General features: G+C 42.8%; 1 protein-coding gene across 1 annotated transcript in view; it reads right to left on the bottom strand.

The window, feature by feature from the left end:
• Positions 1–23,781, bottom strand: part of LOC124623061 (head-specific guanylate cyclase-like) — a 334,726-nt gene extending 310,945 nt beyond the window's left edge. The window contains exon 1 of the mRNA XM_047148854.1: positions 23,685–23,781. Within this exon, the coding sequence (XP_047004810.1) occupies positions 23,685–23,781 (97 nt within the window). The remainder of the gene's footprint in view (positions 1–23,684) is intronic.
• Between the last annotated feature and the right edge of the window lie 3,638 nt (positions 23,782–27,419).

Raw genomic sequence — 27,419 nt, 5'->3', positions numbered from 1 at the left:
GCAATGCTATTATAAGAATTTGAAACAGCAACCAGCCAAAAATGTGGTTTAGACAGTTCGTTTAAAACAAAATCACTAGCGGTTTCTGACCTTTAAAAAAAAGTCTTGAGATGACTCTTAGGTATTTTCGCGCTTTCCTTCTGGGGTCACGTTGTGTAATAGTTGTTGCTTTTTACTCTAAGGTAAACAAAAACGTTTTCGTTCAAAATTCGCTATTATACTCTATAAAGTATCTGTAACTCAACAGCTTTACTACTCTTAACGTCATTGAAAACTTTGTTTTTGTAACTTATGTGAAGCTGGGCCACGGTTTTTAAATACTGAGGGTGTGGGCTGACAAGAAACGTGCAATGGTGCGTGAGTTTGCGCTTTCCAGTGTATTTAGCAGCACTCACATTGCGCACGTGTCAAAATGTGCTAACTTCAAAACGTATAACACAATAATGAATTCGCCGCACAGAGACAGACACTACATAAATTTTCACCTGATTTCCCGTTTTAATAACTTTAAAATCATTTCATGGGTTGTTTCTGTCCAGGTAAGTAAAAGAATTTCCTAAGTCTACAGAATTTACAACGAGAAGCTTTTTGTCTTAGTGCACAAAACCAATAACGACTACAAAACGAGGCCACAGCAGACAAACAAGATCTCTAAGGGCCATCTGAAGATTGATTTGTCGTAAATGCGAAACCGATAACGATTTAATGGTTTGTCTTAATTAAACTTTTTAAGCCGTACTTGTGGCTGGTTATAACTGTACTACAACCACGGTTCTCATAATTTCTGGTTTCGAAACGACAGCATATAATAATATAAATATATTCAGAAATTTGCTTTCTTTTCCTACTTGTTATGATAATAATAATATTGGTAATAATAATGATGGAGAAGAAGCTGATACAGCAATATCAATACAGATAGTCTTACTTCCACACAACAGATACAATTACCTCACTGTCCCAGAAAATGAAACAGTCAAAATTTCATGGGAACGTGGAATAACAGTCAATAAAACAGTCCTTTATAATCGACCCGAAATATCAGTGATCGATAAAAATGAGTAAGTGACCTTCTTCATAGATATTTCTGTGCACAGTATCGTAACTTGAAAATCACCTGCAATGAGAATAGGGGTCTAGCACATGAGATGAAGGCCATGTGGAAAAACAAGCCTATACACGTCGTACCTGTGATGACGTTGACTACCGAAGTCAAAGGAGTCCATAGGACCTAAAATTGCATCTCTTGTTCTGTTGGCAAGTGCAGAACGAGGTTGTACTGAACAACTGAAAGACAATTCGTCGGCTTCTCTGAGAAGCGATTATTTCTTATTTAATCCGTTAATCAGTATATCGAAAGCATGTGAAACTGAGTGAACCCATAAACAATAATAATAGATGAACAAAATCTTGGGAAAATAGAGAGAAATAAAATTTAAAAATGGATTACATAAAAAAATATAACACAATAAGGAGAAATGCTACAATTGTGCCCCAAATGCAATTTATTATAAATCTTCGCCATTTCTCAAATGAATTTCATACTAAATCCCATCTGCTCAAAGGTTTCTGGGGCAGTCTCGGTAAAGATCGAGTCGCAGCACCTTCTATACCACCTGTTTCGCATTTGTATTTTCTAAATAATGACCAGTGGTTTTGTGGGACTCGATAGCACACGAGACGTTGTTGTTGTTGTTGTGGTCTTCAGTCCTGAGAGTGGTTTGATGCAGCTCTCCATGCTACTCTATCCTGTGCAAGCTTCTACATCTCCCAGTAGCTACTGCAGCTTACATCCTTCTGAATCTGCTTAGTGTACTCATCTCTTGGTCTCCCTCTACAATTTTTACCCTCCACGTTGCCCTCCAATACTAAATTGGTGATCCCTTGATGCCTCATAATATGCCCTACCAAGCGATCCCTTCTTCTAGTCAAGTTGAGCCACAAACTCCTCTTCTCACCAATTCTATTCAGTACCTCCCCATTAGTTATGTGATCTACCCATCTAATCTTCAGCATCCTTCTGTAGCACCACATTTCGAAAGCTTCCATTCTCTTCTTGTCTAAAGTATTTATCGTCCATGTTTCACTTCCATACATGGCCACACTCCATACAAATACTTTCAGAAACGACTTCCCGACACATAAATGAATACTCGATGTTAACAAATTTCTTCAGAAACGCTTTCCTTGCCATTGTCAGTCTACATTTTATATCCTCTCTACTTCGACCATCATCAGTTATTTTGCTCCCCAAATAGCAAAACTCCTTTACTACTTTAAGCGTCTCGTTTACTAATCTAATTCCCTCAGCATCACACGACTTAATTCGACTACATTCCATTATCCTCGTTTTGCTTTTGTTGATGTTCAACTTATACCCTCCTTTCAAGACACTGTCCATTCCGTTCAACTGCTCTTCCAAGTCCTTTGCTGTCTCTGACAGAATTACAATGTCATCGGCGAACCTCAAAGTTTTTATTTCTTCTCCGTGGATTTTAATGCCTACTCCGAACTTTTCTTTTGTTTCCTTTACTGCTTGCTCAATATACAGATTGAATAGCATCGGGGAGAGGCTAAAACCCTGTCTCACTCCCTTCCCAACCACTGTTTCCCTTTCATGTCCGTCGACTCTTATAACTGCCATCTGGTTTCTGTACAAATTGTAAATAGCCTTTCGCTCCCTGTATTTTACCCCTGCCACCATTAGAATTTGAAAGAGAGTATTCCAGTCAACATTGTCAAAAGCTTTCTCTAAGTCTACAAATGCTAGAAACGTAGGTTTGCCTTTCCTTAACCTTTCTTCTAAGATAAGTCGTAGGGTCAGTATTGCCTCACGTGTTCCAACATTTCTACGGAATCCAATCTGGTCTTCCCCGAGGTCGGCTTCTACCAGTTTTTCCATTCGTCTGTAAAGAATTCGCGTTAGTATTTTGCAGCTGTGACTTATTAAACTGATACTTCGGTAATTTTCACATCTGTCAACACCTGCTTTCTTTGGGATTGGAATTATTATGTTCTTCTTGAAGTTCAAATGGTTCAAATGGCTCTGAGCACTATGGGACTCAACTGCTGAGGTCATTAGTCCCCTAGAACTTAGAACTACTTAAACCTAACTAACCTAAGGACATCACAAACATCCATGCCCGAGGCAGGATTCGAACCTGCGACCGTAGCAGTCTTGCGGTTCCAGACTACAGCGCCTTTAATCGCACGGCCACTTCGGCCGGCCTTCTTGAAGTCTGAGGGTATTTCGCCTGTCTCATACATCTTGCTCACCAGATGGTAGAGTTTTGTCAGGCCTGGCTCTCCCAAGGCTGTCAGTAGTTCTAATGGAATGTTGTCTACTCCTGGGACCTTGTTTCGACTTAGGTCTTTCAGTGCTCTGTCAAACTCTTCACGCAGTATCATATCTCCCATCTCATCTACATCCTCTTCCATTTCCAGTCCATTTCCATAATATTGTGCTCAAGAACATCGCCCCTGTATAGATCCTCTATATACTCCTTCCACCTTTCTGCTTTCCCTTCTTTGCTTAGAACTGGGTTCCCATCTGAGCTCTTGATATTCATGCAAGTGGTTCTCTTTTCTCCAAAGGTCTCTTTAATTTTCCTGTAGGTAGTATCTATCTTACCCCTTGTGAGATAAGCCTCTACATCCTTACATTTGTCCTCTATCCATCCCTGCTTAGCCATTTTGCACTTCCTATCGATCTCATTTTTAGACGTTTGTATTCCTTTTTGCCTGCTTCATTTACTGCATTTTTATATTTTCTCCTTTCATGAATTGAATTCAGTATCTCTTCTGTTACCCAAGGATTTTTACTATCCCTCGTCTTTTTACCTACTTGATCCTCTGCTGCCTTCACTATTTCATCCCTCGAAGCTACCCATTCTTCTTCTACTGTATTTCTTTCCCCCATTCCTGTCTATTGTTCCCTTATGCTCTCCCTGAACTCTGTACAACCTCTGGTTCTTTCAGTTTATCCGGGTCCCATCTCCTTAAATTTCTACCTTTTTGCAGTTTCTTCAGTTTTAGTCTACAGTTCATAACCAATAGATTGTGGTCAGAGTACACAGCTGCCCCTGGAAATGTCTTACAATTTAAAACCTGGTTCCTAAATCTCTGTCTTACCATTATATAATCTACCATTATATAGTCTACGCCGGCCGCGGTGGCCGTGCGGTTCTGGGCGCTCGAGTCCGGAGCCGCGCTGCTGTTACGGTTGCAGGTTCGAATCCTGCGTCGGGCATGGGTGTGTGTGATGTCCTTAGATTAGTTAGGTTTAAGTAGTTCTAAGTTCTAGGGGACTGATGACCAAAGCAGCTGAGTCCCATAGTGCTCAGAGCCAGCCATAGTCTACAGTTCATAACCAATAGATTGTGGTCAGAGTCCACATCTGCCCCTGGATATGTCTTACAATTTAAAACCTGGTTCCTAAATCTCTGTCTTACCATTATATAATCTATCTGAAACCTTTTAGTATCTCCAGGGTTCTTTCATGTATACAACCTTCTTTCATGATTCTTGAACCAAGTGTTAGAGACACGGCGCCCATATGGATTACGCGTGATACACACTAAGGCCGAAAATTATGAACTACACACAACTTACTCCGTACCGACTGAATTTCTCTGTCTTATGAATAACACACAAATTCCAATTATGAACCAAAATACAAGTCATGAAAAAAGAAACTTCTTAAATAGAGGCCAACAATTATATTTAATGATGCCTGAATATCTAGCTGAGGCCTCCTGAGTAGTTCTTGATAGAGCATCTACTAACATTTCTTCGCGTCCTGAACCTCAGCAGTAACCTGTGGGAGATTTGGCTGGAAATGTTATTTATAGTTGCCGAGCAGTCAGTTGTGTCTTATTGCTTACCGAAGATCCACATCTACAGCGTGGTTATCAAGACACTACAACACAACATGATAGTCTCTACATTCGCTTCTGCCACATTCTGTGAACGCTGAAGTGGTAATTATTAGTAAAGGGCAAGATGAGGGTCCCATGATACTCAAATCCTACAGACCAATTTTTCTTTTGAACGTTCTCTGAAAGATACTTGAAAAACTGTCATGAAAAAGATTACAAGATCATAGACTGTTACACTGGGTGACGCCTCACCAGTACGGGTATTGAAGAGACAAGTCAGTATTGTGGCATAGCTACCTGACTGATGACCGTGGAAGACAGTTGGAAGAAACAATTATGGAAGTCAACCTACAGGTACTGAACGCACCTCACAATCCACCATCCTACGAAGGAGTGGTCGGTGCAACGTTAAGGCTGGAAACCTGAGAGTGCAATGACGTCATGTAACCACAAATATCATACACTATACCATCACTAGAAGGGAAATCCAAGACGCCACATAGAATGTGTGCATAAGGCCCAAAGACAACATCAAGAATTCTGACTGGGCAGAATGATAACTACGAAGGGTGTTTCAGTGTCCGGGAAGTCCATCGCTGGGCGATAATGTAGATGTTAAGGCGGAAGACCTGGCAGTGGCTATACTTAGAGCAAGGGAGGCATCGATACCTGTCAGCAGAGGTCATTCTGAAGAAGTACCTTGCATCTGTACTGAGGCGCTCCAGAAATTAAGATGTGAAACAAGAAGAGCCAGGAAGCTATACCAGAGCAGCATGGCCCAAGAAGAAAGAGTCCGAAGGTTGCATAGGTACAGGTATGCTAAGCCAGGTTTTAAGGAACAATTGTGGAAAACAAAGATGGAACGACAGAAGCAATTCGTAGAGGCTAACTTAGAAACCGATCCCTGGAGCAAATGGCTTTGAGCACTATGGGACTTAACATCTATGGTCATCAGTCCCCTAGAACTTAGAACTACTTAAACCTAACTAACCTAAGGACAGCACACAACACCCAGCCATCACGAGGCAGAGAAAATCCCTGACCCCGCCGGGAATCGAACCCGGGAACCCGGGCGTGGGAGGCGAGAACGCTACCGCACGACTACGAGATGCGGGCAATCCCTGGAGCGTGGCACATAAAAAAGTCTGCGAGAAAATACGATCACTAACAGTCTTATACACGCTCAAAAGGATGATGTGACAGTAACAGAAAACTGAGCACAGTCAGCCGACCTTCTAAGGAAAACATTACTTCTTGGCGATGGGGGAGAAGGCGAGACAAATGATCAGCATAGGTTACGAAAAATGTTATGGGAAGAATATAGAAACAATAAAACTGTGTACCCTCTGCACAAAAAGAAATTACGCAAATAATTTTACCACTAAAAAAGAGAAAAATCTCCAGTACCGGACGGGATCCCTACTGAAGTAACACAGCCCCCATGTGACCAATTAGATAGTTACTTCCGCTAAGTGTACAGCGACTGTCTCCTGCAAGGAAGAGCGCTGAAGTGGTAATAATTAGTAAACGGCAAGATAAGGATCCAATGACAAACAAATACTACTGACCATTTTGTTTTCTGAAAGATGTCGGTGAGATTTTTGAAAAACTATTATGCAAGACCCTAGACTGCTACACGGTATGATCCCTCATCAGCAGGGGTTTAGAAGAAGAAAGACAACCAAATATATAATTAATAAGGCTATCCAGTTGGCGACAGACACTCATTCTAGGTACACTCTGCGGTGATCGATATTACTGGCGCTTCCGATAATAACCTGTGGTGGCCGTCTTTCTTTGTTCTCCTTAGGGATTTGGAGTGTCCAGAAGCGTTATTGCCGCGGTCGACATATTCCTTAAACAAGCCCAGGAAAGAAAATAACGAAGACAGTAACAAAAGGCTGTCCAAAGGGTTCATTGTGTGGTCCAGAGTCTTGGGATGTAGCGCTGGAGCCCGTACTGCAAAAGTTACATGATAACGGTAACGGTAAATGGACTGGCAGCATTTGCAGATGACGTGCCATTCGTTGTAAATGGTGACTTCAGAAGAATTATAGGAGACAAATGTAATGCGGCGCTCCACGCACCTGAGGGCTGGTGTCAAAGTGTTACATTGTCACCAGCACCTCACAAAACAACGTACCTACCTCCTGCTGAAAGGGAATCTAGTAAGAAACCGTAAAATAAAATTAAATGATGTAACAATTAGGAGAAGCGCAGTAACAAGATACTAGGGGTATTTCTGAACGAACGTCGTAACTTTGCACATCATATAAAGGAAGTAGGCAGAAAAGGTTCAAATGTGACGAACAGAATTATAACCATTGCATATAGGCAATTTCGGCTTTCTTTGAACACAGAGTATATCATCAAACTACATTAGCATCAGTCGCAAGATGTGGCCCAGGCGTTTGGGCTCATAGATCGCAGCTAGTGAAGCCAGCCTCATTAGTAAAAATTGAACGAGGAATTCCTCCCTAACATCAGGGAGAGGTTGAAAACGAGATCTGTTAAGCTGTCGAGTGGACAGATACGTTACCTGACTGGCTATGGCCCATATGCTATGTGTCTCTACAATATCAGAGAACAGAAGAACGATAGTTACGCCTGTGGTAGTGAGGGTCACCAGAACACACAATGTTGGACTGCGCCCTCTATGAAGACGTGGCAGGCAATGGACGTCAGGTATTAAGCAGCGCTGAGGAGCGAGTAGAGCTGGCGCATCTTGGACGATACTGCAGCCGCAGCATCCATGAAGGCCAAAGAAGACTTTACGAGGCATTCAACCGTAATTCAGCACACTGCCGTCCAGGCTAGACAACACATTCTGCAGACGGAGAGAAGATAACTGAGATCGGCGACCACCGAATAAAATGGTGTCCCAAGAAGCTACATTGCGTTGGTGCAAGTGATCATGGAAGTGCAGACTTTAAGACGTAACAGAGATGGTTCAAATGGCTCTGAGCACTATGGGACTTAACTTCTGAGGTCATCAGTCCCCTAGAACTTAGAAATACTTAAACCTAACTAACACATCCATGCCCGAGGCAGGATTCGAACCTGCGACCGTAGCGGTCGCGCGCTTCCAGACTGTAGCGCCTAGAACCGCTCGGCCACTACGGGCGGCCGTAACAGTGATGGGTGGAATTACTTGCTATAGTGGAAACGCTGCTGACGTGCTACCCGGTACCCAAGGAATCCAGCAACTGTGGTTGTTGATCGGAGTAGTATATATGAAGGCGGATCCAGTATAGGAAACAACCATCTAAGTTAAGTGCACCAAACTAAACGAACAAAGAGAGAAGACATTCTGCAGTACTTTTATTAGTGTTAGTAGTTGATTAGTATTGGTAGTTGGGTGACTGGTTAAGGGTTTTGTTGCAGTTTTGTAATAGTAGTAGTTGTATTTTAAAAATTAAGTATCAGAAAAAAATATTTAATATATAATTTATTGCTATCCAAGGGAATGTGGCCCATTTTAGTTTCTCAGATAACAGGATGTAATTATGAAGAATAAAAAATAAGAAAATAAGGAATTGTTGACAAACTACCTCTTGGTTTCCGTCTCCGGTTCTTCGGCCAACATTTGTTTGATGAGTTGACGTTTCACCAGCACGAGTGGGTGTCACTGTCAAAGCTTCACCCTTCATTGCTGGTGATGGACTGGACTCTTAGATTTCGGCCGCAGACTATATGGACTTCGCTTGCCAGCGTCCAACAGATTTTCCGTGGTCATTTTCGGTGCATTTCTTCTCTTGCTACATGCAACGGTCGTTCGCTACAGCACGGGAATCCAGTACCCGTTTACCTTCAGGCTTTCTCCTTTCTTGTTGAACCTGTTATCGTGTTTGTATATTTCTATAGCTTCTCTGAACAAGCGGATATGATAGCTCTTCTCTACAGCTAGAACTTCCTTGTCGGCGGAGTTCGGTATGTGGTCGGCCTCACACAGCGCGTGCTCTGCCACTGTCCACTTCTCCACCTGCCCCAACCTGCAATGCCGCTTATGTTCTGTGATCCTGTCGTTGACTGATCTCCAGTCAGAGAGTGTCTTGCATCGGAAAAGGAGGAAAGGGACACAACTGCAATGTCGGGAATATACCGCATACCCTGCACACAAGGAAAAGTTTGTGTTGGAATGACTGGACGATCAATCAACAACAGGATCACATAACATAAGCGACATTGCAGATTGGGGTAGGTGGTGAAATCGGCCGTGGCAGAGCACGGGCTGTGTGAGGTCGACAACATAGTAAAATTTGGTGACACGGAAGTTCTAACTGTAGAGAAGATTTAATACATCCGCTTGTTCAGAGAAGCTATAGAAATACACAGACACGAGAATAGCTTCATCAAGAAAGAGGAAAGCCTCAGGGTGAACAGATCCTGGATTTCCGTGCTGCAGCGAACGACCGTTGCAGGTAGCAAGAGGAGAACCGCACCGGAAATGATAACGGAAAAGCCCTTGTACATTGGCGTACATATAATCTGCGGCCGCGAGCTCGGCTCCAGTCCACCTTTAGCAATGGAGGGTGAAGCTTAGACAATGCCAGCCATTCGTGCTGGCGAAACGCCACAAAAATCATCAAAAAAACGTCGTCCGAGGAATCAGAGATACCTGTAGAAGCCTGTAGAAGCCAACAGGCAGTTTGTCAACAAGTGGCCACGAAAGCCTCAACAATTTTGTAAAAAAATATTCTTCATACTTCACCGAAACGTAACATAAAAATTAGGCTTTGCTTGTATTCTTATTTGCCTGCAAGTAGCTGCCCCATCTGCGCTTAGCACTTAACTACAGTCTTGTCCTCTCCTTAAAACTGAACAGTCGAGGAGTTGTTGGCATGCAGTATATGGACAAGTCTGATGTTTTGCTTATCCTCTATCAATATGTGTCCCTCTGAATAGTTTCAGCATCTGCGACACATGACATCTGTTTTAATTTTTGTGTGGTTCACCCTTTACTGTCTTATGCTTTAGTCAATACGGAATTGATTCTTGGGACAACTGAATAAATTACACAACCTGACAACAAAACGAAGGACGCAGAAGGGAGGAGGAAAAAAATGGTTCAAAAGGCTCTGAGCACTATGGGACTTAACATCTATGGTCATCAGTCCCCTAGAACTTAGAACTAGTTAAACCTAACTAACCTAAGGACATCACACAACACCCAGTCCTCACGAGGCAGAGAAAATCCCTGACCCCGCCGGGAATCGAACCCGGGAACCCGGGTGAGGGAAGCGAGAACGCTACCGCACGACCACGAGCTGCGGACGAAGGGAGGAGGAAACGAAATGAAACTTCACGGGTTGAGAGGTAACGTTATGTTGCATCAGTGATTGAAAACGCGAGTCAAATTTACAAATAACTTGGCCGTATGAGTCCACTTATCAGTATAGCGTTGCACCTCCTGTGACCTGGATGCGTCCACAGATTCGGTTGGGAACAATATCATAAAGCCGTTGTATCCTGTCTTGTCGCAAACTGTCACACAACGGTTGTAACTGGTTTTTGATATCTTGATACTGGCGCTGGTACAGAATTGACGTCTGAGCTGGCCCACGTATGTCCCATTGGGAACAGATCATGCTACATTGTTTGTCATGCAGACTGTTCATAAAGACCGGTGCCATGTGTGGACGAGGATTGTCCTGTTGAAAAATGGCACCACGATACCGTTGGAAGAGAGAACAAATGACACAGGGTACCGTTGTGCCGCCAGAGTTCTTTCAGTCACTACCAGTCGTGACCCGAAGTCATGCTCGATGGCTCCCCATATCACGGTGCGAGGAGTAGCACGGCTGTGTCTCTCCAAAACGTTGGAAGAACGGGGCCTCTCCCCACGTAGTCGTCTTACTTACCGACGATAATCATCCTGGGCAGTGCGGAACCACATTCCATCGGTGGAAACACTGTGACACCTTTCATCAGTAATCCATGCTGACCAGTCACGGCATCCCTCCAAAAGCAGCCGTTGTGTTAACGGCAGCCCACGAATTGGGTTTGTAATTCCGTAGTCCGGCTGCTGCAAGTTTGCGGCTAAAGGTGTGACGTGACCGAGATTGTTGCAGGGAGTCCACTATTTGTTCTTGGATGGCAGATGCAATTGTGAAGCGGTTGATGATGTACTTGGTGCACAATGTAGCAGTCCGCCACTGAAGCGGTCATACGTGGTCGTCTGAAACTCTGACGACGTGTACGCCGGCCGTCACGATCCCATGCAGTCCGGAATCTGGCCACTGTCACATCCGAATGCCCCACACATCTGGATGTTGCACGATTCGACCAGCCAGCCAAATATAGACACTGAATGAAGTCCATTTGAAACTCTGTCAGTTACTGATAACGCTGTCTCGAAGGAGTATGTGGTACCTTTGTGTCCTTCACAGTCATCACTCATCATCTGAGGCCGGCCGCGGTGGTCTAGTGGTTCTGGCGCTGCAGTCCGGAACCGCGGGACTGCTACGGTCGCAGGTTCGAATCCTGCCTCGGGCATGGATGTGTGTGATGTCCTTAGGTTAGTTAGGTTTAAGTAGTTCTAAGTTCTAGGGGACTTATGACCTAAGATGTTGAGTCCCATAGTGCTCAGAGCCATTTGAACCATTTGAACTCATCATCTGACGATGTTCGCGCCGTTTATGTAGCCTACCAGGAATGGTAACAACACTGAATAAGAACAACACTAGTGCACTCTGCTTCGGAGCCAGAGAGCTGTATGCCATGAGAGGAAAACAAACTCGACGTGCAGGTCAATGCAGTGGGTCCAGAGAGTCCGCACACCATATAGGGACAGGCACGGAGAAAAGCATAAAACGAGACCAGCGCCAATGACTGAACAATCAGTTCGGCACGATGCGAAGGACAGGTCCGAGTTGGCCGGCGACAGCGTAAGAAGTGAAGGTCTCGGCCCATTGCCGCCGGAAAGTAAGTACCTGAGTGACCGGTTGTGCCCATACAAGGCTCCGCAACCAGGTCCGTGGCAGTCTGCTGCACTTCTCTGCCTCGAGGCCCAAATCAGCTCATCTTAGTCCATATCGATGTCCGCTGGTGGCGATACTAGTCATTTACACAACCGCCGATAGCACATGACTGTGCGAATTTACTGACACACGACCATTTCCTCTTCGTGCATCACTTTTTGTCAAGCAATGTATATCCCACCTATGGATGTGAATGTTTCATGGTTCTGTTGGCACTTCGCTTTTTTTCAGACTGTGTATATCCCTTCTATGGATGAGAATGTTCTACGTGCATCTTATTTTTATACTTTTTAATTCCAGGCGCATTCTTGCACCCTTCTAATTTCTACAGGATGATTTTTCCACCATCTGCAAACTCTAGGGATTGATCGATGAGAAGATACGGAACAAAACACATCTAATGAACTACTGTCCGGAAATGCATGGTCCCCAGGCTAGAGAATTTTTATTCAGTCATACATTGTTACAGAGACTGCGGCCTAATACCCGGTGTACCACGCAGCCACAGTTACAGTACGCGTCGAAAATGGTTTCCATGTGCCGCAATGCACGCGTGTGCGCGCCGTAGCATGTTCTGTCTCACACGTTCACATCGGCCAGGCTGCATCCGAACAGCCACCAAGGCAGCATGAATTCGCTGCTCCAATATCTCCACGTCTGGAATGGAGTCTGCTTACACGATACTATTGAGATGGCCCCATATCAAGAAATCGCACGGGATGAGATCCGGTGAAAGAGCGGCCATGCAACTGGACCTCCGCGTCCGATCCCTAGACCAGGAAGACACAATTGAGTTGCGTCCGGACGTTAACGGCCAAGTGAACTGGAACACCGTAATGTAGCAACCACTTAACCCTTCGAATCGTCAATGGCACTTCTTGCAGCAGGAGAGGCAAAGTCACCCGCAAGAAACGCCGATTGTTTCGGCCTGTTAGCCGACATGGGAGGAAGGATGGTCCCAAAATACGGTCGCCAGTTATCTGCATACTCTCCCAAAGATGACTGTTATGAAAGTTGAACATAGCACTCCGCGTAAAGTTGCCCTCATCTGTGAATGGGATGGATCATATAAATGCCGGAATCACTGTTGCCTGTTGAAGAAACCAGTGACAAACCTGCTCCTGATGTGGAAAGTCTGTCGCTAGTAAGCGCTGAACACGCTGTTAATGATAGGGGTAGTAATAATTGTCATGCAGAATGTTCCACACGATTATCTGGCTTACCATGTACTGGAGGGCCAACTGTCTGGTACTGACAAGGTAGTCGCCTTCCACAGTGCTAATCACATTTTCCTCCATGTCTGGTGTCCGAACATTCCGGGTACGTCCTCCATGATTTCCTGTTTCCTGAGACGACACTGTCTCGGACAAGCCGCGAAACACTGTTGCAAACATTGAATGTTGTGGTTACTATCGGCGTGGATAGATCTCCTGATACAACCTTGCTGCCCGCTGCCCTTTGTCATTTGTCTTTACGTAAGTAAGCACCATGTCGGCAAGCTCCTCGAATCGAATACGGAACCATTGTGTACAACAATGTATCACATACACTACAAGATGAGTCAGCAATACCAATTACCATGGCATGACAGGGCGCTAGGGTATGACTTATGAGGAACAGTAACACCCTCTAGGAGGAAACCATGCATGCTGTAACTGTAGCTGCATGGTATATCAAAAATTAGACCGCGGTATCTGTAGCAATGTATGACTGAATAAAGGGTTTCTAGCATGGAAACCATGGACTTACGGACGTAAGTGTATTAAACCTTTTTTATTCGCTATCCTCTCATCGATCAGCCCCTAGAGTTTGTAGCCTGTGGAAAAAAACCACCTCGTGTATTAACATCTACACTCTGCAAGCTACTTTACGGCGTGTGGCGGAGGGTGCCTTTGGTACCATTATTTTTTGTCCCTCCTCTGTTCCATTCGTGAATGGTGTATGGGAGGAACGACTGCCTATAAACTCTCATATAGACTCTAACTTATGTGATCGCTGTGGTCATTTCGCGAGTCATATGTTGTAAGAAGTAACATATTGACCGACTTTTCTACAAACGTACTCTATTGGAATTTCAGCAATAACCCTCTCCGAGATTCACAACGCCTCTCTTGTAACGAATGCCGCTGGAGTTTTTTGAGCACCTCCTTAATACTATCGCGCAGACTAAACGATCCCGTGGCGAAACGGCCGCTGTTCGTTGGAACTTCTCTGTCTTTTCTATTAAGCCTACGATTTGTAAGTCACTATTTCCGTTAATTAATTACATTTCTCTTTCATCGAATGAATATCAACCTCAGTCTTCTTTTCCTACAATTAACTTTATGTCGTCATTCTATCTTACGTCGCTCCAGATCGCTACTCCTAGGCGCTTATTCAGGGTACCTAGTATTTCCAGTAATTTGCCACCAATAATGTAATCATACGGCAATGGACTCCTTCGTCTATTTAGCACTGTGTAAGTCACATGCTCCCACTTTAGTCTTCACAGCTTTTTCTTCTACCTGTTTTCTACAGTCGTACAGAAAGGAGTTCAGCAGTAAATTGTTGAAATAAGTCAAGAACGTTCTGGCTCTAGTATTCTGTCTGGTGAAGACTGAAGAGCAGCCGATCAGCAGTCAACGTGAAGAAGAACACCGTACCCTGGTGAGCCTCTGGATAAGTCAGCATCACAAGTGACTCACAAATTGCTCATTCTACAGATACTGAAGTTCCAGGAGTCGCTGACAGAGGTGGTGCAGTGCTAAGACACTGGATTCACATTCCCGACTGACCATCTAGAATTAGGTTTTCCGTGACACCCCTAAAACGTTTAAGGTCGATGTCGGTATAGTTCCTTTGAAAGGGCACGACCGACTTCCTTCCTGAATGCGAGCTTGTGCTCCATCTCTAGTGGCCTCGTCGTCGACTGGACGTTAAACTCTAACCATCTTTTCAACCACTCCAATCGAAACATCTTTTGCTGGCTCAAAGTATATTCCAACTAAATTCTCCACAATCTTTTTCTACTGTATACTATTACCTTCGATGATACCTTTGTCGAAGACAGTACTTTTTCTCATACGTTCCAGAACTTACTGTACATGCTACAGGGAGACGAGTGTGCACCCAAAACTTGTCAGATGGATTTCCTTGCTAAGGATCTCTCTCCATTGTTACAGAGACTGAAATTCCTCCCCTTGGAATTCATTTATAATTTCACACAACTGAAGCCTCAGATATCATGAATCTTTCAATGATTATGGAGCACATAGACCAATGTCTGTGATGCAAGCCCATGATCGGCCTATTGACGTGACTGCACCAGACTCGGAGCCTTGCATCGCCGCTGCGCTGGGAGAGGGATGGTGACAGGTCCATCGCCGTGGCCACCTTGTGAACCGTCTCAGGACTGCGAGCACTCATTTCGTAGCAGGCTGAGTGGACCTGAGACCATACTGGAGGGATTGGAACGAGAAAAATCCCCACCTCTACCCAAGTTTGAACCAGGAACCTCCAGAACAAGAGTATAGTTTGGTGCAGAGATTACATATTAATGTACAGTAGTGTGTAAGCTAGCTAGTTGTAAGTGAAGCTTTGAACGAGGTCAGAAGACTGAATAAACAGCTTTTCCAATGCAGACTGCTGCGGGACGTCCAGGAAGAGAGTCAACGACGTTCTGGAAGGTGCCTAAAACAATGTGGAGTCGTGCTGACTCCAGTGCCATGGCCAGCTTGGTTGAAGATCCATGACACAAACAGCCCAATCGAGGTGGTCCTACAGATTCTTGATTCTGTTTAAATCTGGGGAGCTCGGTGGCGAGGAAAGTGAGATGGACTCATCCTGGTGCATTTTGAACAAGCAGTGTGACACGTTGCATTGTGCACTCATAGATACCATAATGCCGAGGAAAAACAAACTGCATGTAGGGGTGGACATGGTCATCAAGAATACATACATACTTGTGTTGATCGATTGTGCCTTCCAGAATGACGAGATATCCCAGGGAATCCCACAAAACATTCCCCATACCATAACGCCTTATGCTCTGGCCTGGACCCTTCCAATGATTTTGTCAGGGTGTTCGGATTCAGACTTATCACGCCGTGCACGCCAAAGGTCATCTGTGGATGGAACATGAACGTGATTCATCCAAAAAGTCCACTTGTCGTGCTCAATGGACATCCAGCATGAACAGCAGTCAGCATGTGTGCATGAACCAGGCGCCTGCTGTAGAGGCCCATATGCAGCAACGTTCACTGAACGGTCGTTGGTGCGACACTGTTGATAGCCCAGTGGTTCATCTGTGTGCTCAGCTGAACAGCAGCACGTCTCCTCGCCCGTACGCCCTCTGCAGCCGTCGTTCATCCCTATAATCTGTGGCCCATGGTGCGCCACAGTTGCCTCAGCGCCACCTTTGGATGGCACCATTTTTCCATGCACAGTATAATTTAACCACGGCAGCACGCTAACGGTTAAAAAACTTTTCCGCTTCGCAAATGTTTCTAGTCTTGGCACAAAACCCAATGATAATGCCCTTTTGGAAGTCAGATAAACCTCTCCGTTTACGCATTAGGACAACGACTGAACTGTTTGCATGTCCCACCACACACCTCATATATCCTCCACTACTCGTACTACCACCTGTCGCCTGTGAGTTGCTACAACACGTTAACGACGAACATAGGTGGTCGTCACGTTATTGTGAGAACCGATAGCATTGTGTCACTTCATCAATCATACTGCACATGAAACAGCACAGAATAAACAAACGGAAGTTGGAATATCAGCGTAAGTTGTTTATTGTCCACCAACACAAATTCACACCAGAAGTAACAATGGAAATAACCTCGTCATAAAGTTTCTGACAATAACCTTTCTCGACACAATACCGCACTCACACCACAACTCTCTCTACTGTCAGAACTAAAATACTGCCAACAATACTCAGTTGTTCAACAGTAGCATGTCTCCTCGCCCGTACACACCTCTGCACCCGTCGTTCATCCCTGTATTCTATGGCCCATAGTGCTCCACGATTGCCTCAGCGCCACCTTTGGATAGCGCCATTTTTCCATGCACAGTATACTTTAACCACGGCGGCACGCGAACAGTTAAAAACTTTTCCGCTTCGGAAATGCTTGTAGTCTTGGCACAGAAGCCAATGATAATGTGCTTTTGGACGTCAGATAAACCGCTCCGTTTTCGCATTAGGACAACGACTGCACTGTTTGCATGTCGTATGACACTCCTCATATACCCTCCACTGCTCGTACTACCACCTGCTGCCTGTGAGTGGTTACTACAGGTTAACGCCGAACATAGGTGGTTGTCACGTTAATGTGTGAACCGTATAGTATAGTCTCAATTCAATCAATCACACTGCACACGACACAACAATGAATAAACAAAGGGAAGCTGAAATATCAACGTAAGTTGTTTATTGTCAACCTTTCGACAACACAAAATGGTTAAAATGGCTCTGAGCACTATGGGACTTATCTTCTGAGGTCATCAGTCCCCTAAAACTTAGAACTACTTAAACCTAACTAACCTAAGGATATCACACACATCGATGCCAGAGGCAGGATTCAAACCTGCGACCGAAGCGGTCGCGCGATTCCAGAGTGTAGCGCCTAGAACCGCTCGACCACTCCGGCCGGCGTTCGACAACACAAAATGGTTCAAATGGCTCTGAGCACTATGGGACTTAACATCTGAGATCATCAATCCCCTAGAACTTTTAGAACTGCTTAAATGTAACTAACCTAAGGACATCACACCCATCCATGCCCGAGGCAGGATTCGAACCTGCGACCGTAACAGTCGCGCGGTTCCAGACTGTAGCGCCTAGAACCGCTCGGCCACTATGGCCGGCGTTGGACAACACAAATACACACCATAAGTAACAACGGAAATAATCTCGTCACAAAGTTTCTGACAATAACATTTCCCGACACAATACCGCTCTCACACCACAACTCTCTCTACTGCTAGAACTAAAATACTGCCAACAATACTCACACACGATGAGGACGTGCAAAAGCATAAGGCACCGTCGAAACATACCGTTTACACAGGGGCTACAACCTACATTTCATAATAACTCTGCAGGGAGTAAGCAGCCTACGGCGATGTTTCAAGTTTTAATTACAAATTTATCATTAGGTTATGTGTGGGTCCAATCTTCTCGGGGACACAGTTTCAAGATTGCACTTTCAATTTCCATACCAATGTCTGATAACATTATATCGCAGAAAGAATATTTCTCGGTATGGTTGACTTCAGTATTAAATCATTAAGACATCTTATTTATCGATTCTTCCGTCACTTCTTGGTTGAACAATTAGTATGACAACCTTTAACCACTTGTCTGTTTCTACTTTTATGAACTTCTAGTTGAGAGTTTTATTTCTTATCATTAACTCTTTCTTTCGCCTATGCTCACACCGAATTCTTTGTCATACAGTTTGTAGACACCATTTCTATGCAGGTTGAGTCACGAGGAAAGGTACATGCTTCGACGGGTGATAGTATTCGTGATTCTGGACAAAAAACTTCAAATGAACATGTGTATGCTCTTTTCTTTACCTTATTCGACATACAGCTGTTTGAAAATCCCAATCGTTAGTCGCACGTTCTTCTTCACTAGCGCCCACATGCGAATACCGCCATAATGGCATTAGGGTAGGTAGTGTTGTCTTTACTGACCATTTTCATGCGCACTTTGTAACGCTGCGCTAGTGCACACGATATTCATTAAAGCCTGTACTATGGTAAGTTGACGGGCTTCACCTTATGAGAAAGGATTTTTGTATAGAAATTGACCGCGTGTACCTGAATGGAGGCAAATCAGACTTACACCCACTCTGTAATAACAATGATACGTCAAGCAAGTCCGAAATGCAACTACACGTCAGGACGGACAAGAAACAACACAGAAGATGCTACCAATTTGTTAATAATACGGTCGCCAGCCTAATTAGGCATTAACTGAGTTTCTTCCCTGTACAAGTTGATGTACGTTCAAGTAAAACAACACGTAGTAACACAGCATAATATGGTAAATTTTAGAACCAGAAAATCTATTGAACTGATAATTTCACTTTCTGTACTGATAGGGATAAACCATAAATACATAACACTACACTATAATGTTTACTACAAAACTTCGTACTGTCTATTGATCTGATTAAAATCGAGCATAGCTTACCCTAGAAATAGCACTTACGAATCACACACACAATGTCAATTTTGATAACGGCAAAACACTGATAAATTTTGGTTTTTTATATTGACTTTAACTTTGCTGATCAAATCAGTCTAGAACAGTTCACAATTCAAATGAATAAAAAAGAGGGGGGGGTGGGGACCCTGAAACTGTTATGATCACTGTATTAAAAAATTCGATTACTGAAATCATTATGTGCTCAAGATTTCCAATGTATTAGTTACTACTCTTTTCATTTTATTTCCTGCTCATTTAAATACCATTATATCTGTCTCGAAATGATTAAACTTCACTACTAAATCAATATCAAAATTATCTTCCAACTTTGTCAGACCTTTGTTATTCGTCTATTAGTTAATTAACAAAAAAGTTCTTTAAACATCATTCTAACATAGCTAGGTCTGCAGGTAATTATTATTAACATAAACTTTAGTTCTTCATTTCGGGACACTCGGATTGCACAACATTAGTAAAGGACCCTGGCTAGGTTAGTTGTGAGGATAATTAAATGATAGGACAGTTCTGGTAAAATTTAAGTTGTTATTGAACAGTATGGAACAAAAGTAACACTGGTCCACACGAATACAGTACTAAAAGTTTCAACCTGTTCGTATCGATGCGGCGGTTGGCGGGCGGCGAGATGGCGAGGCACGGAGCACACATACAACCACAGCAATGGCTCTTGATGTATCGGCACTTTACTTCTTCATAGCGTCGCAATACTTTTCCATTTAGTGCCTATGGAATTTTGCCATGCTGTATAGGCGTCGGAACGGCATATCCGAGGCTCAATGAAACCACGTCTTCCAGGAGAGCCTCCTCGATCCAGAACGTGTTGCTCAGACCAGTGCCCAACTCCGACTACTACTGCTGAGCCCGTTATGCCGTGCAGCGCCCGTGTGCGTTTTCCCGCGCTCGCCTGCCATCCACCTTTTACCGCTCCCCTACAGACAGGGTATTCACCAGAGGTTTTGCATCCTACATATCCTAACACATTGCCTACGTATGGACCAGACGCACAATTACAATTTTAATATCTTACAGCAGTCTCAACATTTGTTAAACTTCAATTTTATTACAATATTGCTTGAAATTTGACATAAACATTAATATTCACATCGAAATTTGTTTACAGTTTTCTTAACACAATGACATGAAACAAAAAAAAAAGAAATGAAATCGGAACATCGATTACACTAATTTATCGAAAAATCAGAAAAAATGTTATTTGTATAATAGTACAGCGTTGTTGTTGTTACAACTTCTCGTGACCAGCTCATCGGGTCAGCTGTTTTAGATAACCGTCTTAATGGAGTACGGCATCCTGATTTCCTTCAACATGTGTTACCAGAATACTTGGATGGTATTCCTTTGGCAACACGACGTCGTATGTACTTTCAGCACGACGGATCTCCTGCACATTCCGTACTGTCAGTGGCACAGTACCTCACTGAAACGTATCTGAGCGTTGTATCGATAGCCGTGGAGTCATTCCTTGGTCACCGAGGTCACCCAGTCTTACTCCATAAGATTTGTAGGGTTCACTCAAGAGCGGAGTCTACATGCGCAGAGTGCACACAAAGGAGGAAATTCTCACGTGGTTTATACATGCGTGTGCTCAAGTAAAGAACCGTATCAATGAGATCAGATTAGCAACACAGTAGCTGCCTACAAAAGCTGCAAATCGTGTTGACAGTTGACGATGTACTTTTCGAAGATCTTTAGGGAAGAAATGAACACAATTAAACAAAATATTAGATCACAATGTTTCATTTACTATCACCAGCATTTGTCTTGTTTCCCATTATTTTCATTGGGTTTCTCGGAAAGTGATAAGAACAGTACATACATAGATATTACGTTTTTTTAGAACCACTATCATCCCTCAGAGCATGCACCTTTTCTGCTGACTCACACTGTATACTTTGAAAACAAATTAATCCCGCTGACAAGGTCAACGTTATCATGGATCCTATCCTTCCTATATTCTCCCCAACAATTTCTCTCTGTTTTATTGCTAATCAAAATCCATTTACAAAACCACAAAATGTGTCTGTATCTAACAAAATGATCATGCTCATTTCTAAGCACTGCAGTACATGTAGGAGAAATGCAGTTCTTACTGTTGAGGTAGAAGATTTAACAACTAAGAGCACCAAGTAATTCGTTCGATTAACTAAATTGACGTCTAGGTTTGCTACATGGCGCAGAGACAACTTTCAGACAGTTTGTCAGAGAGAACCAGGTATCCGTGCCGTGTGAAGTTAATGGAAGTACTTGCAGCGCTAACTCAGATTCATCAGGCGAAACGGCCCAGTAGCACAACTTTGTGGCGGCAGCTCGCGATAGGGGCTGCACCGGTCGCTAGGCAGTAACTTTAAAACCGTTACCGTGAAGCGACATAGTTCAGTCTACATCACATACACATTAGTACAAGGATGTAAATCAGAATTATATACTTTTTAAAATAGGTACTGAACTAATGTCCGATGTGAGCCCGTCTGAGATCGATATCATGCTGCTTTCAAGGAAACTCTAGTATGAAATTTATATTCTTGTCGTTCTTGTGGGCATAATTCCGATGACTGGTTTAATGCAGCTCGCTTATCTTGTGCAGCCTCCTCATCTCTACATAGCTGTCGCAACTTACATTCATTTGTACCTCATTACTGTATCAAAACTGGGTCTCTCACGACAGTTTTACCCCCCCCCCCCCCACTCCCCAACATTACCTTCCACTACAACAGTGGCTATCCTTAGATACCTTGGGACGTGTGTTGTCAACCTATCCCTTTCTTTAAATCAATTCTTCAATTTCTTTTCTCCGGGACACGATCTACTACATCTGCACCTACATTTACATTAGTACTCTGCAATACACATCAAAGCGTCAGAGTGTTCACAGGATCACTTTCAGATAATTTCTCGACCGCTCTACTCTGGAATAACACACCGGATAAGGGAGGACGTTGATGAAAAACACACACTATTTCAAAAATGCACCAAATCCCCAGTTTTGGAGATATGGCAATGAAATTTTGTACCGCACTTTAGATGAAAGTAACACATTTACATATAAAATCCTTTGATTATATACATTCAACTTTTTTTGAATGAAATTTGAAGTTTTACTTTCAAAAAATAATGTGTGTTCCTTGTTCTCAGAAACTATTGAAGAGATTTCTACAAAAATTTCTCCGATTCATCTCTTTATATGTTGAAAGCTTCTCTCATGAGGTTTTTGGAATAGGTCAAATAGGAGAATTTTCATAATTTTTTAATTATAATTACACAAGTACAATTTTAAATTCATGCAAAATTCAAAGCACTTTCCCCCATATCTCAACTTGCAATCAGAATTTCCAAATTTGCTCCTGAGACAACGTTTATTAGGTTTACAGAAATATGTGTACAAAATTTCATAATTCTAGCATTCATAAAATCTGAGGAAAAGGTACATAGACTTTAAAAAACAAACTTATCAGGAAATGCAATTCAAAGTTCAATCTAACTTTTTTCCTTATGTCACTTCTTCAGAAGGCACCACATTTGTACTCTGGGTCGACTTTCCCTTCAAGGCTTCTCTTCTGGTTTCTTGTTGTCCGTCTTCTTTCCTTTACCAGGTCTTCAACTGACTTTTCATCTGCAGAGACGCGCTGTAAATCTATTTTTCTCAGGATGTCTTGAGTAAAATTTCCTATCTTGAAGCCCATTCCTTCTAATCTCTTCATTCTTCCGACGTTCCTATCATTAAATACAATAACTGCATCATAAGTTGCAATTCTGACAACTGTAGCAGATGCAAATGTATTTTTAGGGCATCGTTTTCAGATGAGTGAATTTAGAGACTCATTTGGATTTTGGGTTTTGCCATGAACCACTTTTTGAGAAGTGCAGAATCGGCCAGAAGCCTGTAAGTGGGCTTGACAAGATCCGGGATACAATTTGGAAGCCTCTCCTTGTGAACGAATGGGTTGTTATCCCTCTGAGCTTGTAGATATTTACACCAGCTAATGTGGCACAGATTATGAATAGGATGTTCATGTGTTGACAACATGTGGAAATATATAGCCTATACTGCACTTTTCATGTCATTTACACTGGATAGGTTCTGTCTGATAGCCTTGCCATAATACTCTTGAAGAGAGTCTGTCATATTATTTGTGGGTCTGTTGTGTCCACCAATGCCCTTTCCACCGTCCAACTTTTTGCCCTTCATGTCACTGACAAGTTTCCTCAATCTTGAGCCCATTCTCTTCTGGATGTGACCTATGCATTCAAGTTTCTCAATTGAAAGTTCCCCATAAGGTTTGCACTCATTCACAGACTTGAATGCACTGGAGTCATCATCCCCGAGATATTTCACATATCTGACACCACGTTCCTTGACAGATCTCTTAAAAATAATTTGCATACCAGCTCCTTCCATTCCACTACTAGAACCAAAAAATATTTTGCTGCAGTTATGTCCTTTTACATCTTCTTCACATTCTCCACTAAGTGCACAGTTATGGCAGAATTTGCTCATACGTTGAACATCTAGTACCTTCCCTGTGTCAATATTTATGACACTTGACACGCCATATAAAGACATATGCCCTCTTTTCATGAATGTACCATCACATGACACAACAAGATCTGTTCTAACATGACCAGAATCGTTCTCATCTAACGGGTCATTGTCTGCAATAGCTTCTACTGTAGCTACTGTCATACTGTCCTCACATACGTCAGAAATTATGTTTTCCAGTACACAGTTTATTTGTGTAAATCTCATACATGGCGCTGACATATTCATTATTCCAAACAATAAATTTCCCCATTCTCTCCAATGCACCTCAATCCATAGGTAAACCTCATATTAGCTTCATAGTACCAGTTTTTACATTTATAAGTTTTGAATGAGCTATCAGCTTTGCATTTTTTGCACACAAAATGCAGATTGGCTGCCAAGTCTACTGCCTTACCATCATCTATAATCTGAATGTTATCACTGCCGCACGTCTTACAAACACAAGAAAATTACATTGCTACAGTCAATAATCCAAGGTCAATTAATCTAAATCCAGTGTAACGAGATTCATCACTGTAGTATGTACCATTCACCTCGCCAATTTTTCGCTTGGAGCTGCTAGGAGACGAGTTCACATTTTCAGCACATGTTCTTATTTCGGACGTAGCCTCATTGCTGGTTTGTCGTTGTTTCTCACGTCTTCCATTCACTAACTTATTCAAAGGCAGTTTATCCAGTTTTTTATACACTCTTTGTGATCGTGGCATAACCGAATGAAGAAAGAATCGAACACTTGTATAAATCTCTGTCAGTATCACAAGGCAAAAAAAAAAGAACTGCTTCGTCATAAACGATGCAGCTAGGTTGTTATTGTTTATAAGATACAGAACAAAGATGATCTATAAAACCAAAGAGTATGTATCACGGCCTTTTAGATGTATCCCGCACACGTTTGGTTGAAAGTAATACACAGATTCGTTGTTCACTGAGCTGATATTGAAGTTCTGCTTCAAAACGTGGGCGTGGCAGAGAGGCCGCGTCACACTTTTAATTAATTTTCAGGTACTCCGGATTTCAACATTGAAACTTTGGGAACTTATTGTCCATGAGTTGCGCTAACTAATAAAAAATAAATCGAAGATTGACATTTTTGGTCAATTTCATCAACGTCCCCCAATGAGTGAACACCGAAATCTTTGCTCGCGAGCTCTGATTTACTACGATAGTCATCTCTCCCTACCTAGGTGGGATTCAGTGAAACATTTTCGCATTCGCACAAAAGCTGGTGGTTGAAATTTCCTGAAAAGATCTCGTGGAAACGAAAAAAACGCGTTTGTTCTGACTGCCACCGCAACTCACGTATAATGTCCGTGATTCTCTGTCCCGTATTTCGAGATAATACAAAACGAGCTGCCGTTCTCTGAACTTTTTCGATGTCCTCTGTCAGTACTATCTGTCAAGGGACCCACACAGCACTGCAGTACTCTAGCAGCGGACGGACAAGCATAATTTTTCTTTTTGGTGGCGTAGCGCGGAAGGGGTGCTGGGACAGATATGGCGGGGGGGGGGGGGGGGGGGAGGGGGCAGGCAGCAGTTACCGGCAAAGCTGGATAATCCTGTCTGGATGGTCATTATGTCAGATAACTGTATTCTCATTGGGACTACATAGGTACTTACATAGAGTTTTAAGGCAATTCTACAAGCGGAAGTGGCTCAAAACAGTTTTCAGATTTTACCTAAACAAATATAAACTAGGGATAATTGAGCCCTAGGGATTATCTTCAGATCAAAAATTAAAAAAAAAGGAATGATTCGGTCTGTTGAGAGACGCAACAGTTACAAATATGTAGTAGCAGTGTCTTCAGTGCGGATAGATTTGTTAGTTCGAATTCTGGCCACCTGAATCTCCGTCCTGGCCAATTTGTCACAGTGAAAAATTCTTGTTTTGTTTACTCCTCAACTTTCGTCTACACGCGTACCAATGATACAGGTTGTTCGTAATGATTTTTTCTCAAATTTCATGTCTTTTACAACTTAGTCCACAATCAGTTTAATGATTTTATGAAGTAAACCTCAAGAACCCGCTGATTTAAATACTTGTCAATATAATATGCAATAGTGGGTTACTTGCATCCACTGCCTTTTTTTCATATGAGTGAGACTCAACTGACCTTAATCCACGTTACTAACCTCCAAATGCGATGTTTTGTGGTCAAGTTGCTTGTGAAATACATTCATTTGAAAAATTGGATTGCTGTTTGTAAAATTTAGTTCGTTCGAGTGTTTTCGAGTAATTACCAGACAGAATACGATGGTACTCTAGTCGTATTCATGAAGTCCAACAACAAGGTCTGTAAATGGCCAACTTCGAAGGATATTTTTTTCTATAATTGTAAAGACATTATTGGAAAACTAAAAATCTACAAAACCTGTGAATAAAGGTCTTTCTACAGTCACTTTGGAGCACGACGTATCAGGCTCAACGATTCATGTTCTTTGTGAGTGGGTAGTTGTTCAAGAAAGGGTACCCTATTGTAAATATAGCTGAAAATTATTCACAAAATATTATTTATTTTATTAAGTGCTGTTCAATACAAAACGTCACTTGCATAATGCAACAACTGTGGTGCGCTTTGCGTGTCACGTTATAAATGTAGTTAACGGATCATCTAAATCTATTTTATCGGTAACATCACAGTAAATACGCAAAAATAATATGACTGAGTCGATCTTGCAACATTGTTGGTCTTAAATAAGATTGAACGGACGTAAGAAAGAAAAAGTTCGTTCATCAGAACGGGATGGTCCATGAATTGTAATAAGTAAGTGAACGAAGCCTAAAAACTCTGGAATTAGTCCTCTTGTCCATTCATACTTTGTGTTCAAATGTTCAAATGTGTGTGAAATCTTATGGGACTTAACTGCTAAGGTCATCAGTCCCTAACCTTACAAACCACTTACCCTAAATTATCCTAAGGACAAACACACACACCCATGCCCGAGGGAGGACTCGAACCTCCGCGGGGACCAGCCGCACAGTCCATGACTGCAGCGCCTAAGACCGCTCGGCTAATCCCGCGCGGCTTTGTGTAAGTACTCCACATCTTCTCTCAACTGTTTTTCCTGTTGTTGTTGTTGTGGTCTTCAGTCCTGAGACTGGTTTCATGCAGCTCTCAATGCTACTCTATCCTGTGCAAGCTTCATTATCTCCCGGTACCTACTGCAACCTACGTTCTTCTGAATCTGTTTGGTGTATTCATCTCTTGGTCTCCCTCTACGATTTTTACCCTCCACGCTGCCCTCCAATACTAAATTGGTGATCCCTTGATGCCTCAGAACATGTCCTACCAACCGATCCCTTCTTATAGTCAACTTGTGCCACAAACGTCTCTTCTCCCCAATCCTATTCAATACCTCCTCATTAGTTACGTGGTCTACCCATCTAATCTTCAGTATTCTTCTGTAGCACCACATTACGAAAGCTTCTATTCTCTTCTTGTCTAAACTATTTATCGTCCATGTTTCACTTCCATACATGCCTACCCTCCATACAAATACTTTCAGAAACGACTTCCTGACGCTTAAATCTATACTCGATGTTGACAAATTTCTCTTCTTCAGAAACGCTTTCCTTGCCATTGACAGTCTACATTTTATATCCTCTCTACTTCGACCATCATCAATTATTTTGCTCCCCAAATAGCAAAACTCCTTTACTACTTTAAGTGTCTCATTTCCTAATCTAATTCCCTCAGCATCACCCTGCTTGAAATATGTTACCAGTTGCGAACACTAACATCCATCAGCTGTATAAGGGAATGACGGGGGTAAAAATTGGT

Source organism: Schistocerca americana, chromosome 7, assembly GCF_021461395.2.
Source record: "Schistocerca americana isolate TAMUIC-IGC-003095 chromosome 7, iqSchAmer2.1, whole genome shotgun sequence".
In the NCBI taxonomy this organism is placed as follows: domain Eukaryota; kingdom Metazoa; phylum Arthropoda; class Insecta; order Orthoptera; family Acrididae; genus Schistocerca; species Schistocerca americana.
This window is presented reverse-complemented; position numbering and strand designations above follow the sequence as displayed.